Raw genomic sequence first — 18786 nt, 5'->3', positions numbered from 1 at the left:
CGGAACATCCTACTTCAACCCTTTTAGCATCCTCTGGGGTTGACTCCATTCAGGACAGGGCACAAGAATTGCAGAATTCAGTGACATTTGGAGAAGTGAAAAGATCACACTTACTGCAGTTGAGCCACATATAGCTAAAACTTAAAGGTTAAACTGATGAATATTTTAAAAACCAAATGTCTTCTGAAAGCAAGCTACATGCTATGCCCAATGGGAGAGATATTAAAAGTTGAGTTTACTTTCTTTACAGCTACTCTTTAGTTCAATGGTCAACAGGAAGCTTACTAAGTTCCATTAGTTTATTTCAGATCACTTTTTTTTTCTAAATGGAAATAGAACTTAAACTGAATAAAATCTGCCTAAAGCTAGATAAATTTCAAAGATTGCAGTCCTAAAAGGAATCAAGTGTGATTTAAATGTTGAACCTACCCTTCAGCCAAACAGTGCTCTAAATAGCATGACATTCTATTGGTAGAACAGGATCTAGGCTGGCAGGGGCTAGCATTACATGGTTGAACAAGAGCTAGCATTATATGGTTGAACAAGACAGTGAAGTTACTCCTTAAAATTATATTCTCATTTTCTAATACTGTAATTATAGATCAAAACTTCAGGTCAGAGGAAATGATAATTCCTCTTTGGCTCCTTGATAGGGATCAAACTTGTCCCAAATTTTATCTTCCTTACCAAAGAATCCATATCAACTAGATCTGACTTGTGAGAAGAGAGGGAGAAACATCTTAAAGAAGAAAGGGAGAAACATTTATGATAATTGATGAAAGTTTATGTTGAATTAAACTAAAGAAAATAACTTTTATTAATTTTCAACCTTGGAGAATTGGTCATCGGAGGAGCATTGATTACCTCCTATGGACTAGCTCCCTCAGCATCTCCTCAATCTTCATTCTCTGTAACTTTCTTCTTGAAATTTCTTCCTTCCTTGGCCCTTATTTGTCTATATTATCTTGGTTCTCCTCTTTGATCCTCTGTGCTTTTCTATCTTCCGAGAACTACACAAATTTCCGATGTTAAATCTTCAATTCTCTGCTCTTCTCTTACTATACATACATTTACTCAGAGATATCCTATACATATCCTTCTATATCCTAGAGAAGACATACAAGTGTTTATTGATTTATTTATCTGATTCTAATAGAATTATATTCCCAACCCATGTCCTAGACACTTGAGAATCTTATTACAGCCTCAGACTCAGTACATTTAAAACCAAAGTCATAATTGTCCCCACTATAATTGTCAATGGCACTATCTTTATTCTAAACAACCACACTTTAGAAAGTGAGTCACGTGGCGTTCCCCCCTTTCCACAATTCCACCTCTACTTTAGTTAGCACATTCAACTGATTCTTAACCATGAAATGTCTTGCATCAGTCTTCCTTCCCAGGCTTACTAGAGATACCTTCATTTAGGCTTTTTCCTTAAATCTTGTTAACTCTTAGATACTTGTTAACTCATCTTCATGCATTTCTTTCTCCACATTCATTGGGCATAATTCTGTTAATTTAATTTTACTAAAATACTGCTTTTCTTATCTGTCTTATGCACAAACTAACTTCAATGAATCACTTTTTAAAAATTTTTTTGTAGTTGTAGATGGACAGAATGCCTTTATTTTATTTGTATATGGTGCTAAGGATTAAGCCCAGTGCCTCGAACATGCTAGGCAAGCGCTCTGCCACTGAGCTACAGCCCCAACCCCAATGAATCACTTTTGCTACTAGGAAATAAAAAACTGAACTCCTTAGCCAGATACTCAAGGCTCTCTGTAGCTGGACCCCAAGCTGCTTCTCCCATATTTCCCACTGTCTTCCAGTTACAAAGCATCTATAGATGTCTCCTAGATTCTCTCACTATTGCACAAATTGATGTCACTGACAATTATGTGTAATATATTACTTCTTTTAAACTAGGGCATTTCTTTCCTTTCTCATAAATATATCCTTGGTACTCCTTTTGCATTTCTCAGCCATGACGATGGTCTCTTATCTTCCACAGAGTAAACTAATAAAAAGAAGTAAGGAAATAAGAAATTTTCTCAAATGACTAGCAGTGATTTTTTTTTCCCACTGTTGGGGATCAAACCCAGAGCCTTGTGCATGCTAAGTAAGCACTCTACCACTGAGCTACACTCCCAACCCAAAGGAAAGATGGTATATATCTGGGGGTGGGGGAGAGAGGTGGTTTTTTTCTTTTGTTTTGTTGTTGTTGAAACTAGGTATTTCTTGGTCAGTCACAAGGCAGGGGATGTGAGTTCCATGGAGGAGGCACTGTCAAGAGAAATCCAGGGAAGAATTTCTGGGAGAATCAAGTGAAAAGGCCAGCATCTCATGTGGGCTCTGAAATAGGGCGGTATATGAGAAACCAAAATCTATGTGTGCTTGATAAGCTAATAGTAAGTTCAATCAGTTTGTGGACTATATTACTGTTTTCCTTTCAAAAAAGAACAGAATTGGGGTTGGGTGCTAAGACTCTAGAAATCAGGACTGAGTTTTGCATGTTTTTTAATCTGATAGACTTATAAATTAACTAAAGTCACTTCCAAAAAAGAAAAGACCACAATATCTTTGCCTTGAAGGACCAGGTTACTGAATAGAAGGCATAATATAAGTTGTATTTTGGAAAGGGGGAAAAAAAAAACCTGGCCTGTTGTGCTAGGGAAAGAAGAAATTAAAGTTGGACTATCTCCAGAGCTTATAACTGTAGGTCAGTATTATATGAAGCCTCCAACAGGAGAAAGAAAGCATGACTGCTAAGGGGTAGAATTAGGAGCTCTGGCCTTCAAACCCAGCAAACAGGAGTACTACCAGTAGGAAAAGAGGACAGACTGAACTGGCCCTGAGTGTGCACATAATTATTTCTAAACAAGATAATCAAATTTATGGAGGCTAGTTTCCAAATCACCAGTGGGGTAAATGGGTAGGTGGGTAGGCAATAGCCAAACTGGGGAGAGTCAAGTTTAGATACATAAAATAGAAGGAAATATCAAGATATTTGTTAAAAATGTCCTGTGAACAACTGAAAATGTGGGACTAGATGGACCCTAGTGAGAGGCTGGAGATGACAATGTGATATAATTATTCTGGTGGTAATAGAAAAAAAAATTCACATTAATGTGCATAAAAATCAAGAAATGTTAATAAGTATGTTCAAGCAATAAGCTGACTCACACCAATGAATCATTTCAATTCAACAGATGTTTGTACACATGCTGTGCAAGAGGTACTGTGTTCACAACTGGTTAGTTAGTATCATTACTTTAAAAACATTGAAACAACATATTTCCAGGTCTTTCCTGGTCTGTCTATGAAGTTGCTACAAGACCAGTCTGATTTCTAGTATCTTTTAAACCAACATTAGCAATTAAACCTGGCCTTCAGAACTGAGCATCTTTTTTCCTATTAGAGCTCAATGAATCCTTCATACTTAGTAAATATGTCTTAATATTTAATGAATATCATATTTATCTTTCTACAGAAATATCTTTGACCCAAGAAACATAAAACTTTTATTTATTTTTTTATTGTTTGAATGGAATCCAACAACACTAAAGGAAATTTGTAAATATTGATTTTTTTTTGCAGTTGTAAAAGGACAGTATGCATTTATTCTATTTGTTTTAATGCAGTGCCAAGGATCAAACCCAGTTCCTCACACATGCTAGGCAAATGCTCTGCCCCAACCCTAAATAGAGATTTTTTTTTTTTTTTTATTGTTTTAGAGCTGGGGCTGGGGCTCAGTGGTAGTGTACTTGCCTGGCATGTGTGAGGCACTGGGTTTGATTCTCAGCATCACATATAAATAAATAAATAAAATAAAGGTCTATCAACAACTAGAAAAAAATTGTTTTAGTTGTAGATGGACACAATACCTTAATTTAAAAAAATTATTTTATGAGGTGCTGAGGATCAAATCCAGTGCTTCACACATGCTAGGCAAGTGCTCTACAGCTGAGCGCTATAACTGCTGCCCATAAATGTATATATTTTTAAGGTAAAAAATACATACTCATTGAAGGAAATTTGGAATATACAGAGAAACAAAAATAAGATGATAAAAATCTAGATGGGGTAGAGAGAGAAGATGGGAGGGGAGGGGAGGGGGGATAGTAGAGGATAGGAAAGGTAGCAGAATACAACAGTCACTAATATGGCAGTATGTAAAAATGTGATGTGTAACTGATGTGATTCTGCAATCTGTATTTGGGGCAAAAATGGGAGTTCATAACCCACTTGATTCTAATGTATGAAATATGATTTGTCAAGAGCTTTGTAATGTTGTGAACATCCAATAAATAAAAAAATAAATAAATGCATGCAGCAAAATTGACCAACACATAACACATAACCAAGCTTTAACTGATTTATAATGACTGAAACATACACATTATAAGAACAAAAGTAGCCGCAGTAACTGGTCCAAGAGGATACCTATTCCTTTATAAATTGCAGTGTATCTGACAAAGGATGTGCTAATGGAAAAGGATAGTCCTTGTTTTGGAAAAAGGAAAAACAACAACAAGCACTTGTACTATGTCCCTAGTGCTGTCTGGGATAGGTTGTTGGTCACCAGCCTGAAATTTCAAACAAGGAGACAGAGACATCACACCATCATAGTTGAGGCCACTAAAATCACCATGCTCATCAAACACTTCCCTTTTTTTGGCACTGGGAATTGACCCTTGGGGCGCTTTACCACTGAGCTACCTCACCAGTCCCACTAAGTTACTGAGGGTCTTGCTAAATTGTGGAGGCTGGCCTTAAATTTGTGATCCTTCTGCTTTAGTCTCCTGAGTTGCTGGGATTATAAGTGACAACACCTGGTTAATCAAATACTTTCTGTTTACAGTTGACTTTTCAAACTTTCTTTCCTACAAAGAGGAAATACACTGGCCAGTCAATGCAAACTTCTACCCTGTTTGACAGTTACTTTTCTCCCTTTAAAAACTGATAAATTGGTTTTCTGATTTCTAGTGAATTTCTTGTGTTTGATTATTATGAGCCAGTTGCTTGCTCTTGATCAATGCTGGATATAGTAAAACATCTGAATTTCTAGATCAGCAAAGCTAAATATTGGACACTAACTATGGCAATTTGAAATAGACATGTCACCCTAAGTGGCTACTTACCTCTCTCAAAGTATCAGTAATTTCATCTATTGACCCTTGATAGAATTCATAAAAATGATTAGAAAAATTACACCCAATGAAATTGATATTTTACAAATAGAATGTAGAGTGAGAAAACAAGACATAAAAGAACATTTAGGGGCTGCGGTTGTGGCTCATAGGTAAAGTGCTCGCCTAGCACGAGCGAGGCCCTGGGTTCCATCCTCAGCACCACATAAAAATAAATAAAATAAAGGTATTGTGTCCAACTGCAACTAAAAAGTAAATATTTAAAAAAGAACATTTAACTTTATTTTATTTACATATAGTTCAAAGACAGATACAATTAATCTCTGTTGTTTAGTGAACTAGATATTAAAGCAATGCAAAAAAACTATATCATGATAGTGTTTATAACTAATCTTACTGGTGTAGGACTGTTATTTGGAAGTATACCCAAGGGATTTCTGTGGTGTGGGCAGTGTCCTACTTCTTGATCCAAGTCCTTATATGGGCACCACACAAATAAATATAAAATTGGAATTTTGATAAGTATAAATACCAGATGGAGCCAATAAGAACTTTTATAATAAGAAAGTTGGCCTATTCAGGGAGGTCAAGAAAAACTTTTTAGGGCTGAAGATGTCTGTAGCACAGTGGTAGAACACTTGCCTCATATGCTCCAGGCCCAGAGTTTTTGGGGGGATGGTGGGGTACGGGGGATTGAACTCAGGGCTCAGGGGCACTTGACCACCGAGCCACATCCCCAGCCCTATTTTGTATTTTATTCAGAGACAGGGTCTTACTGAGTTGCTTAGCGCCTTGCTATTGCTGAGGCTGGCTTTGAACTCATGATCCTCCTGCTTCAGCCTCCCAAGCTACTGGGATTACAGGCGTGCACCACCACACCCAGCCCCAGAGCCCAATCTCTAGTACCACAAAAAGAATATTAAAGAAGAAGAAGAAGGAGAAGAAGAAAAAAAGAGGAAGGGGGAAAAAGGCCCCACCAAATGTAGATCTAAAGAATTATGAAACATTAACTAGGGCCAGGCACGGTGGCACATGCCTGTAATCCCAGCCGCACAGGAGGCTGAGGCAGGAGGATTGTGAGTTCAAAGCCAGCCTCAGCAAAAGCAAGGTGTTAAGCAATTTAGCAAGACCCTGTCTCTTAAAAAAATAAAATAAAAAAGTTATCTAGGTAAAGAGGAATGTGAGGAATGCTCAAGGCAGAGGGAAAGTACGCCACTGGAAAGTTTTGAATTTAGTTTAGTCCTGGCACAGAGAACAGACCTAAGCAGCATGGCATTTTACATCAGCTGTCACAGTATGCCTGCCAGATCCAGTTAAGTATATTGTGCTCTGCACAAAGATACATGGATAAGGCAGAAATGAGGACTGAAATCTGAACCATGGAGGAGGGGAAAAGATGCACAGGGCATCTCTCCAGAAGAGGGATACCTTTTGGTAAGTTCCACAAAGAATACCACCTACTAGCAGTGGCCTTGAGTCACACAATCCTCAATTCTCAAAACATCACATGCTGGGAGAAGACATTAAAGGCTGAAGGTGGGGTGTGGGACATTACCAGGTGGAAAGCCCTCTGATCTAATGGCAGTATTTAGCTTGTCCAAATGAGCAATCTGACCCCGGTCACTTCCACCCCCACTCCCCCACTGCTATTCCTCTGGTGTCTCAGCTGAACCTTTAGGTAGGGCTCAGGGCGAGACTCTGTTTTTCCACTGGAGGACATGAGTCAGTGAACAGTGAGGTTCCACTTAATCACTACCCAAAAACAAGATTCTTAAAATCAGGAGCTAGAAAAGAAAGGAAGTGATTAATATAAAAGTCAGGATAGTGATTATCCCTGTGGCAAGGTGGGGTGGGTGGGTGGAGGGGGTCTGCTGGGGAAAGGATATATTGGGGTCTTCTGGAGTCTGACAGTGCTCTATTACTTGACTGGGTGGTTGCTTTATAATTATACTTACATGTCTTACATACTCTTATTATTATATTTTACTATTATAAACAACTAAAAGATACGAACTATAAAAAGTTCTTAAGAAAGGAAAAAATGACCAAATTTATATTATTAAAAGATCACTTGGGTGTTGAACGGAAAAGTCATTAAAGGTGGGGAAAGGTTAGAAGCAATGAAACCAGTTAAAGGTAGTTGCTGTAATTTGGTAAGAGAGTATAATGACCTGAGCTTTAAATCTGGATCAGGAGAATCTGGATCAGGAATCACAATTCCAGAGCAGGCATGTGTCTACACAGACAAATGCACTCCTTACCTTCTCTTTGATAAATCTCTTCAGAGAGGCTCAGAATGCCTGGCTAGTAGCAGTAGAAGCACTTTTTTTTTTTTTTAATGACACCATGATATTATTCCAAGTTGAACTAACATAGGGGTTTCCTATCATAACATCTCATCACTCATCCATAATATCTGATCACTGGAGACTTTACAAAGTATTTTATTATCTATTCTCTGGTACCAGAATGTTAGCTCTGGAGGGCAAAGACTTATTCATTTTGTTCGATATTGTATTGCCTAGAACTGAACTTGATCCATGGTACATGCTCAATAAATATTACCAAATAACCACTATATATATATATATATATATATATATATATATATATATATATATATATATATATATATTTAAGTTGCCTAGGCTGGCCTGGAACTTGCAATCATTCTCACTCAGTTTTCTGAGTAGCTGAGACTACAAGTGTGCACCATAGCATGTGACTCACATTTTATCACTATAGTCATTATTATTATTACTGATATTTAATCATCACAACAAATCTATAAAAATGATTAGGACATAAATTATTATCCCCATTTTATAAAATAGAAAATAAGAGATTTGGGGACTGGGATTGTAGCTCACTGCTACAGTGATTGCTTATCATATGTATGGCACTGAGTTCAATCCTCAGCACCACATAAAAATAAAGGTATTATGTCCATCTACAACTAAAATATATGTATATGTAAATATATTTATATATATTAAAAAAACAGCGATTTGGGAAGAGTAAGGAACATTTCAAATAGTCTACAATTTGATGAAGTATCAGTTCTCTTGTTTTTTCCCTCTTCTTTAGAGCCATTCTTATAGCTCTGAAATACAGCTGCAAGTATTCCAAAACACATGAGAGGTACTATCGGACATCCTATATTCACTGATGTGCCAAGTAATAGAGTGAATGAGGTCTATCCAACTTCCATTGCACCAATACCTACAGTTCCTTCAGAGGAAGGCATTGTTCCTCTGCAAAATCAATCTATCTGACTCAAGGCTACACTCGTATTTCTCTCCATGGCCCTCACTTTTCTCTACTCCCCACCCCATTCTTTCCACCTCTCTAAGCAATGTAAGCTAGGGAAACCCTGTTATTATAAAAACACATGTTCTAATATTTTTCTCATAGGAAAAAGAAAAGAAAAAAGTGACAATCAGTAGTTTTGATGCTTTTCAAAAACCTCTGTCATCCAAATGGCATCCCATGAGGAGGTTAAAAACAATATTCTATAAAAAAATTAATTGTGCTCTCTTTCTTCTTAATATTAATTAAAACTAGTGATTTGAAGTATAAACCACAACTCTGATGCCTAGGGAACTCTGAATGTTCAATTAATATTAGATTAGTATTTATACATCTGGAGTTGTGTTTTGCCTCTGTAGGATTTCCAAACTCTAAAACACTAGCAAACAGAATATTAAAAACAGTATTTTTAATAAAATGCCTAAATGTATCAAAACCAGAACAGTCAGACTTTTAGATTGCCCTCTTTCTTCTCCTTCAAGGCCTGATAATTACTTTGTCCTGAGAGCAATTTGGTCTAGAAGAGTTGAATCACTATAGTCAAACAGTATATGTAACTACTCTGAGAGCGTCACACACAGGACTCACCAGAAACTCACTGGCAAACTCTTCTTTGTTAATTTTCTTGTTTTGGGCCTCATCCAGGAACTTCTGCAGAATTTCTCTTTGGTCCATGCTGCAGAGTAAGAGAAACAGTCTGTGAGTAGGTTAAGGGAGGGCATGTCAAATGTGTGTCATGGCCGAGACACCACCAAGAAGCCACTGCTGCTGCCTGAACATAGCATGCTGAAGGCTGTGGTTTACTGACTTCATCACAAGCTCTAGAGGAAATTAGTATGAAACCAGCCTCTGTGGTCACACAACAAAGCCATCATCTCACTCCAGGGCCCTAGCGCCTTCCTTCTCAACAAAGAAAGCTGGTTACAATTCAAGTTTTTAACAAACAAGAGGCTAACCAGAACTTAAAATATTGTCTGCTTAGCTCTGAGACTGTTCCACCCCATCACCTTTAAGCAAAATTCATCTTTCTTTCTGCTTTCCAGAGAAAATGCAGAACTACAGTTCTCATGGATAACTTTTGCCTCTCCCCATTTTGTCAGTGAGTATAAAGGCCCTGTTGACATCTTGGTTTTTTTCATGTTCCATATGAACTCTACAAAGTTCAGTTAGGCCCAGAAAGGAAACCATGTTTGGAGTGACACATCTTCTACCTGGACCGGTCTCCCAAAAGTTTCTTGTCAGTGTGATCAACAGTAAACTTCTGTTCATCAGAGAAGGATTTTTATTCAGAGATTTTAAAATCTGCCATACAGACCTCATATTTTCTTTTGGATGAAGCAAAGTCAGCTGCTTCTAACAGTCTATGTCTCTCCCAGAGCTGGGGAAGTCCTGCACTCCATTAGGGAAGTATTGATTTCAGCACCTCTTCAACCCCCCCAGCAGCTCTTTGAGCTTCACCTGGGTTCTGGACATAAAGGCCAAGAGCACTGGTCTACATGGAACCAGGAGCTAGTGGTCCTTGCCAAGAGTACCTGACAAGGCAGCACAATATCTCCAGAATGTAATGCTGGCAAACAGTAATAAAAAGAAAGTAAAATCAGCTACCTTTCTGACTACAGTGTGAATTCTAGGTCAAGCCTGAGAACCAGGCATATTTATAGTACCAGCACTCAAGAAGCTAAGGCAGGAGATACCTTGAGTCCAGGAGTTCAAATCTTGCCTGGGCAACATACATAGATTCTGTCTCAAAACAAACAAAACCTGAAGAACAGTTTCTATAGTAGACATTTTTACTCTGCAATGAATGTCTTAGAACAGATATTGTTTCAGGAAGTCATTCTGTATGTGTGGCATTGGCCCTGACAAACAGCTGTTCTTGAAAAAGCTTCAGTGCCTCAGTTTGCATAAATTCTCTCCTCAGTGGGTACAAATCCACCCAAGGTCTAATTCAGTGTGAGAACAAACCCAAATGAGCATATTATCTTGGTTCAATAAATGATATGAAAACAAAATTAGTCTGAAATAATCCTGAGGAAAACTGGGAAATATGTTGTTTGGACTTCCTCTATTGAAGATATTAGCAATCCTTTCTGTTTTCCCAACATTATTCAAACTCCCTTCAGGAAATCATGATTCTGAACATTACCAAGAGGCTGCATCCTCTTTATTGGGCCCAACAGTAAGAAAGGAGATAGTTGAGGTGTCTTGGTTACAGGCAACTTGAAGCCAATATTCCAAATAGTTTTGATCCCAGTCCACATAAATTAAAATGAACTATAATTCCTCAGCAATAAGGTTGGGATATGATAATATTTCTCAGATTATCCCCACCTAGCATTAAGGTGACTTTCTTGCTACTCTACATAATCCGGTGTTTGACTATTTAAAAACACATAAAATATGGGAAAACTTCACATTAAAAAGAATACAAAATTTTGACCCATGCCTGTATTCTCAGAGACTCAGGAGGCTGAGGCAGGAAGATCACAAGTTCAAGGCCAGCCTCGGCAATTTAGCAAGGCCCTAAATAACTTAGTGAGAACCTGTCTCAAAACAAAAAATAAAAAAGGCCATGGTAAAAATGCCCCTGGGTTCAATTCCTAGTACAAAAAAAAATTAAAATCACAATAAAATATATGTAGTGAAGCCTAAAAGATGAAAAAAAAAAAAAAGAGTCAATTGTGTGTAATGGAATTAAGGATGCTTTTAAACTTATACAACTTTCTTAATTAGAAAAAACTCATAAAAATTCATTAATTCATAGCACCCTCTGGGCATCTCATAGTTCCCCTGACCATGTTGGTGCTGTTGCTTAACTGGAGAGAGTTGCTGGAAGGAGAGTGGATGACAGAATTTCATGCACTTGGTGTCTTGTGTGTCAAAATCTTCAACCAAAATTGGAAAGTTTTGCCGAATGGAGAGAATTATTGAGGTTAATGTTGCAAAAGTAGATGTCACAGAGCAGACAGGACTGAGTGGATGGTTTATCACAACTGTTCTTTCTACAATTTATCATTGTAAAGATGGTGAATTTAGGCGCTATCTGGAATCAAGGGCTAAGAAGGACTCCAGCAACTTTATAAGTGAAAAGGAGTAAAGAACATTGAACCTGTTTCATCATGGTTTTGTCCAGGTTCTGTTCTACTTGCCACAACTATTTTATTGAAGACCTTGGATTACCAGTTTGGGGATCATACACACTTTTTGCTTTAGCAACTCTGCTTTCAGGACCGTTATTAGGACTTTGTGTGATATTTATGGCGGACTGCCTTTGTCCTTCAAAAGGGCACAAACCACAGCCATACCCTTTAAAAAAAAAAAAAAACTCATTACTAGAATTTTCTCAACCTTTGAAAAAAGTGGAGGAGGAACAAAAGGCTGATAAAGAAGATGTTGCAGAAGAGGAAGCTGAAAGTAAAGAAGAAACAAACAGACTTTTCACAGAATGCAAAAGACAATGCTCTGTGGGTCCATTGTTGTCCACTGGTAAATCCTAGTTAATTTTTTTTAAATGAATGTTTTTCTCCTTTATTTATATGCAGTGCTAAGAATCGAACCCAGTTTTGTTATTTATTTATTTATTAAATATTTATTTTTTAGTTGTAGCTGGACACAATATCTCTATTTTATTTATTTATTTTTTTGTGGTGCTGAGGATCGAACCCAGGGCCTCACACATGCTAGGTGAGTGCTCTACTGCTGAGCCACAATCCCAGCCCAATTACCTTTTTTAAAAATATTTATTTTTTAGTTTTAGGTGGACACAATATCTTTATTTTACATTGATGTGGTTTTGAAGATCGAACCCAGTGCCTCATGCATGCTAGGTGAGTACTCTACCACTGAGCCACAACCCCAGCCCTAGTTTTGTTATCTTAACATCATGATTTTAATACAAACTGAAGATTGACCACTTTTTCTTTTTTGGTACTGGGGATTGAACCCAGGGACCCTCAACCACTGAGTCCCATCCCCATCTCTTTTTTATATGTTAATTAGAGACAGGGTCTTGCTGAATTATTAGGGCCTCTCTGAATTACTGAGGCTAGCCTCCCAGGCCTCTGGGATTACAGGTGTGCACCAGGCCTTCTGGCTTGATCATTCGTTTTTATGTGAACTGTGACTTGCTTTATATAGTACAGGGTTCAACCTAGATTGTTGGATTGAACGGTTTTCATTAAGAAAATAAAAGCAGGTATAAAAGTTTACAGTATTCAAGTTGATATGTCAAGAGCTATGTAATGTTTTGAACAACTAATCAAAAACAAAAACAAACAAACAAAAAAAAAACATCATTGAGATCCAAAAAAACAAAAACAAAAAACCAGCAACGAAAACATGATAAATATGCAATTACAAGATATCATCAATTTGGGGTTGGGGATGTGGCTCAAGCGGTAGCGTGCTCGCCTGGCATGCATGCAGCCCGGGTTCGATCCTCAGCACCACATACCAACAAAGATGTTGTGTCCGCCGAGAACTAAAAAATAAATATTACAAATTCTCTCTCTCACTCTCTCTCCTCTCTCACTCTCTCTTAAAAAAAAAAGATATCATCAATTTGAATGTATGAAATATGTCAAGAGCTATGTAATGTTTTGAACAACTAATAATAAAAAAAGATATCATCAATTTGTTTAAATAAATTATGCTTTAAATTTAAAAAAAAGTTTACAGTATGATTTAAGAGCATTATAGTTGTTTAAACAATGTACAATTTTGAAAAATCTGAAAAAGCAATAACATTTGTACATCTTTGTTTAATAATAACCTGTATCAAGTCTGAATTTTAAAAAATTACATTTCTCAATGTTTGCATTATTGGGGTATTTAAGATTAGAGAAGATTTATCATTTGATATGATTTTTCTCAGTTTCACTGTGTGGAAAAAAAAAAAAAAGAACATATTTCCCATAAATGGGAACTTTTTGCCCAATGTCTTGAGAAATGTATATTTCAGTGATAACTCTGTGGTCTTTTAGAGATATAGTTCAAAATTTCCTCATTTTTAAAATTAGGCAACTAATAAAAAAAACTACCTTGTTTTAATTATAATTTTCTGCACATCATATACAGAATATGCTACTAATTAAGAAAGTTTTTATAAGCTTAGGTATTCTCTTGATTCCTATAATGGTTAATTGCTTTTTTTTCTGTTCCCTTGGTCACTGTGTGGTTTGTATTTTTTAACTTGCCATGGATTATATACCTCAAATTAGATGATATAAACAGTATCACTATTATACTTACTGTTGGTAAATAGTACTTTTTTGTTGTTTCAAGTTGAAATTTACTCAGAGATCCATCGAACTGAGCTATATTGATAATTTGAAATTTTGGTCATTCACTCCAGATTTTACATTATTATTGTTGAACCTTGTCTTGAATTTTGTTGTTTTGGTGTTTTTTGGGATTTTTTTTTTTTTTTTTTTTTTTTTTTTTTTTTTTTGGTATTAGGGATTGAACTCAGGGGCACTTGACCACTGAGCCAAATCCCCAGCCCTATTTTATATTTTATTAGAGACAGGGTCTCACTGAGTTGCTTAGTGCCTCACTCTTGCTAGGCTGGCTTTGAACTCATGATCAGGGTCCTGCCTCAGCCTCCTGAGCTGTTGGGATTACAGGCATGTGCCATGGTGCTTGGCTTGAATATTTTGACTTTGTTCTTTTTCTGTTTTTAATGTAAAGGTGGACATTCCTGATATATATATATATGGTTGTAAATGGACACAATACCTTTATTTATTTATTTATTTTTATGTGGTGCTGAGACTCGAACCAAGTGTTTCACATGTGCGAACCAAGTGTTTCACATGTGCGAACCAAGTGTTTCACATGTGCAAGGCAAGCGCTCTACCATTGAGCCACAACCCCAGTCCCAACATTCCTGATTTTTATTTGACATAGAAAAGCTTTGGTATTTTATACTTTGGAAGTTCAAAGCTTAGTTTGATATAAAATAAAGTTTGCTTTCTACTTAGGAAAAAAAAACCTTTAAAAAATTTATTAATTTATTCAACAATTTTATTGAGTACCCACTAAATGCAAAACACTGTTAGTTCTGGATATACAATGTAAGAAAGCAGAAAATGGTAACATCCTTAACTAGTTAATAAAACATCTCAGAACTAAATGTATTAGACATGATTACTGATAAGAATTGAAATATTCCAAACTAAATTATTTGCAGAGTAGCAAAGCATAATCCTAAAATGAAAATAATCTTCCATGTTTGAACAAATAAGATATATGGTTTCATAATCTGTCACCTTAGTAGTTCCTCACTATCATCAAAATTAGAACTTTATTCTTTATTAGATAAAAGTTAAAAGATACCTAATAAAACTTAAATCTTTTTTTTTTTTTTTTTTTTTTTTTTGTGCTGGGGCTTAAACTTAGGGATGTTTTACTACTGAGCTACATCCCTAGTCCTTTTTATTTTGAGACAAGATCTTGTTAAGTTGCTGAGTGTCTTGCTCAGGCTGGTCTCAGACTAGTGATCCTTATGTCTCCAAAATTGCTGGGATTATAAGCATGCACCTCTGTGCTTGGCTAATCTATTTTTCCTCAACCCCCAATTTCAGAACACTCTTTTACAGTTTCCTTAGGGAAGGAAAAGAGAAATAAATGTAAGAAAGAAACTTTCTTAGATACTGCCATACATAGTTTTTTTTTTTTTTACCTCAAATCTAAGGATCTGTACATAGTATCTTATTAGAATTGCAGCACTTTTTTTTTTTTAAGCAAGCAGCTATTCTTAGGAGTTGACTCTACTGTAAAACCAAAAGGTATAGAAACATTGTAAAATTACTAACCTCAAAAACCCACTTAGCTACAGGGCTATTTCCTGAGCAGACCACTCAAGTGAGCAAAAAACAAGCTTAAGGAGAAAACAAAACAAAATAACCTTTAGTCTTATTGTTAACAATCTGAGCTGTTATTTAGTTTTTTTTTTTTTTTTTTTACAGATTTCCTTCTACATATACTAGATGGCAAGAAGAGCATAATGCTTTTCAAGGAAGATAGTGTTGATTCATTTGTATCTTATGGGAAGTTCAAGAGCTGCAGAGGGGAACCAAGTCATGCAACAAAGTTTGACAAATACTTAGAAGAATTTAAGATGAATCATTTAAACCAGTCTGGCATGGACCATAAGAGAGTGTTCTGAAATATGGGGTTGAGCAAAAATAGATTAGCCAGGCTCAGAGGTGCATGCAATGAAAAACTCATAAGCAATTTGCCAAAACCATCAAGGGTGAGCTCTAGGAGGGAGTGAAAGTGCAGATGTGCACTTGGAGGAGTTAAAATCTCACTGCTGCCTCTTGTGTTCAGAAGGAAGAAGATAACAGGAGTGCCAGTCCTAGTCACCTGCTCCAACAAGAGGGTGGTGTGCCAGTTTAAGGGGAAATATCACCATCATGAAGGAATTAGGAATTAGAAAGCAGGAAAGTTTAAGGAGAATTCCAGGGGAAGTTATTAGGGCAAGATAAACTAATCAAATAGGAAAAACACTCCAGTTTCTCAGAACAACCTTCTATGAGGAGGCATGTTTTACCCTAAGGAAGCCACTTACCCGATCTTAGCTTTAGTTTCACAATTCTTGCCTTTCCACATATCCCTGGGCCATTGATTCAATGTAGGCTATGGGCATTATCTGTGAAATGCTCAGTCCCTTGTAAGCATTCTCTTGTTCACCAAGGCCTGTTGGTCCTTTCTCTTTAATGTCTTAGATTCAACTTGTTGTGTCTTTTCTCACATTAACTACCATTCCAGTTTTCATATCTGTTTTCTGTAGCAATGAGCTCTTAGATGATCTTCCATATATCTATATATCTTCCAGTCTAGAGTCTCCTGGCAACAAAGGTAGATGAAAATTCTTTTTAATTTTTTTTTCTTTTTGGAGTTGTAGATGGATATCATTCCTTTATTTTGTTTATTTTTATATGGTGCTGAGGATCGAACCCAGTGCCTCACACATGCTAGGTAAATGCTCTGCCACTGAACTACAGCCCCAGCCCCAAAATTCTTATATTTCACTTTAATACAAAAGTACCAAAATACTTACAGATAGGCTTTAGGAACAAATCCAGATTCCTCAGCTTGTTGCCAGATCCTTCCCCATCATCTGTCCCCACCCAACCTCTCCAATCACATCACCTACAGACTGTTCATTCTACTACCACTTCTTTTGCTACTTCTTACCTTTACCCCTATTTTCCCAGCATGAAAATAAAGCCATAAAGTTCAGTCACCTGTTTTTTAAGACTCTTGCCCCTAACTCTATCTTGCCATGATCTTCTCTTAGTTTGAGCCCCTACAATATAAGTCTTTTATTCAGATATAGAAGTTTTTAAAATTATTCATTTGCTTCTTGCTCCCCATAATTTTTTTTTAAAGAGAAACTTATTCCAAAAGAGGATATGCAAAATGCTATCTATAGTTTCAGGTCAAAGGCAATGATAGTGTCTTCCATGCATTTGTATAACTCACTGTACTCAACATGTCTTGAGCATACCTAAAAGAAATTTGTTGTGATAAAGTATGCTATATTAAGTGGTTCGGCTTTGGTGAAAAATCCACTTCATCTTGGTTTTTCATTACACTATTTACTCCAGGTCTCTATGCTGGCACAGTCTAGGTTTCCAGTCTCTGGCTGGGCCATTTCACTATGCCAGGAGCAGATGGGCCTTCACTACAGGGAGGCCCAGCAACTTGGCGAAGAGCACTTCCCCAAATGCTGCTGCCCAAGTGGTAGGGCTACTGAGGCTCTGAGTCCAGCTCAGAAAGGCCAGAAAGAAATGACCTCCTTCAGCTCCAGAACAGACTTATTTTAAAAGAGAAACTTGTTCCAAAGAGGATACGCAAAATGCCACCTATAATTTCAGGTATATCAAAAGCAATGAAGAAGAGACTCATAAAATACCTATAATGAAGCTTGTCTAATTTGTTGTGTTTTTCACATTGTCCTCAGAAGAAAGGTCCCTTAATCTGCTGTTTATCATGACAACATTTTGAAACCTCATCAAGCTCTTCAGTTTACCTGCTACAGACTTCAGAGTCACCTTCCCATATTCCACATAGGAGATCATACTCTGCCCTTGGTTCCAAAAAACCCCAAGAGGCAAAAGTCAATTCATAACTTGTAATTGAAGCAATTTAACCTTTAAAAAATAGAGAGTCAGGACTCTTGGTGAGGCTTTGAATCTTGCTCAATGTATAATCAAACCTGAAGCTTCATTTTAATCACTTATTCATTTAATGAAGATTTATAACATCCATACACATGTGAGAGAATGGAGGAGAGGGGTGTTAGAGAAGAGTACAACTAAGTACCCATTAAGGATCCTGTTTTCTAATAGGAACAACAAATATACAAATAACTACAATTGAAGGCTATTTGTTTTTTTTTTTTAAGAGAGAGTGATGGAGAGAGAGAGAGAGAGAGAGAGAGAGAGAGAGAGAGAGAGAGAGAGAGAGAATATTTTTTTAATATTTTTTTTTTTTTAGTTATTGGTGGACACAACATCTTTGTTTGTATGTGGTGCTGAGGATCGAACCCGGGCCACACGCACGCCAGACGAGCGCACTACCACTTGAGCCACATCCCCAGCCCCACAATTGAAGGCTATTTGTGAACAGAACCATAAACGTGATGCAAATAAGTGTAAGGAGCCAAAGATCACTTTTTTGGGGTTATCTAGATAGCCTCTATGGAGGAAGTGATCATTGAGTTGGTCTTGAAGATTTCAATAGGTTGAGATGAGAAAAAGCAATATGAAACAGAAAGCAGTAGAGGCTAGAAAGGGCAGTTGGGGTCACATCCTGGGGGGATTTGAATCCCAGGCTGGTGGAAAGCCAGGAACCTTGCCATGCTGGGAATAGAACCCAGAGCCTCACACATGCTGGGCAAGTACTCTGCCACTGAGCCACATTCCAACCTCAAATTTCTTTTTAAAAAACAACTTTATTGAAGTAGTACTGACATACAACAAGCTACACATGTCAAACTGTACACTTTTGACATGTATGTATCCCATGAAACCATTACCTCAATCAAGATAATAAACATACTCAATTACCCTAAAAAGTTTTACTGAAGGATTTTAAGAGCATGGAAACAAACTAATGCTTCTGGAAAGTGTTTCTTTTCTTTTTAATATTATCTTTAGTTGTAGATGGACACAATATCTTTATTTATTTATTTATTTTTTAATTTTTTTTTAAAGAGAGAGAGAGGGGAGAGAGAGAGAGAGAGAGAGAGAGAGAGAGAGAGAGAGAGAGAGAGAGAGAGAGAGGGAGAATTTTTAATATTTATTTTTTA

General features: G+C 36.8%; 1 protein-coding gene and 1 pseudogene across 2 annotated transcripts in view; one reads left to right on the top strand and one right to left on the bottom strand.

The window, feature by feature from the left end:
- PTPN22 (protein tyrosine phosphatase non-receptor type 22) overlaps positions 1-9178 on the bottom strand; it is a 50679-nt gene extending 41501 nt beyond the window's left edge. Inside the window, exon 1 of the mRNA XM_081305275.1 lies at positions 9054-9178. Coding sequence (XP_081161401.1) covers positions 9054-9140 — 87 coding nt within the window. The 5' untranslated portion in view covers positions 9141-9178. The remainder of the gene's footprint in view (positions 1-9053) is intronic.
- A 2083-nt stretch (positions 9179-11261) lies between these two features.
- On the top strand, positions 11262-11962 carry LOC308655457 (thioredoxin-related transmembrane protein 1-like; annotated as a pseudogene). The gene has a single exon. The product of its transcript is annotated as a thioredoxin-related transmembrane protein 1-like (transcript).
- Positions 11963-18786: the final 6824 nt, after the last annotated feature.

This window comes from Spermophilus citellus (genome assembly GCF_964194105.1).
Source record: "Spermophilus citellus genome assembly, chromosome: 9".
In the NCBI taxonomy this organism is placed as follows: domain Eukaryota; kingdom Metazoa; phylum Chordata; class Mammalia; order Rodentia; family Sciuridae; genus Spermophilus; species Spermophilus citellus.
This window is presented reverse-complemented; position numbering and strand designations above follow the sequence as displayed.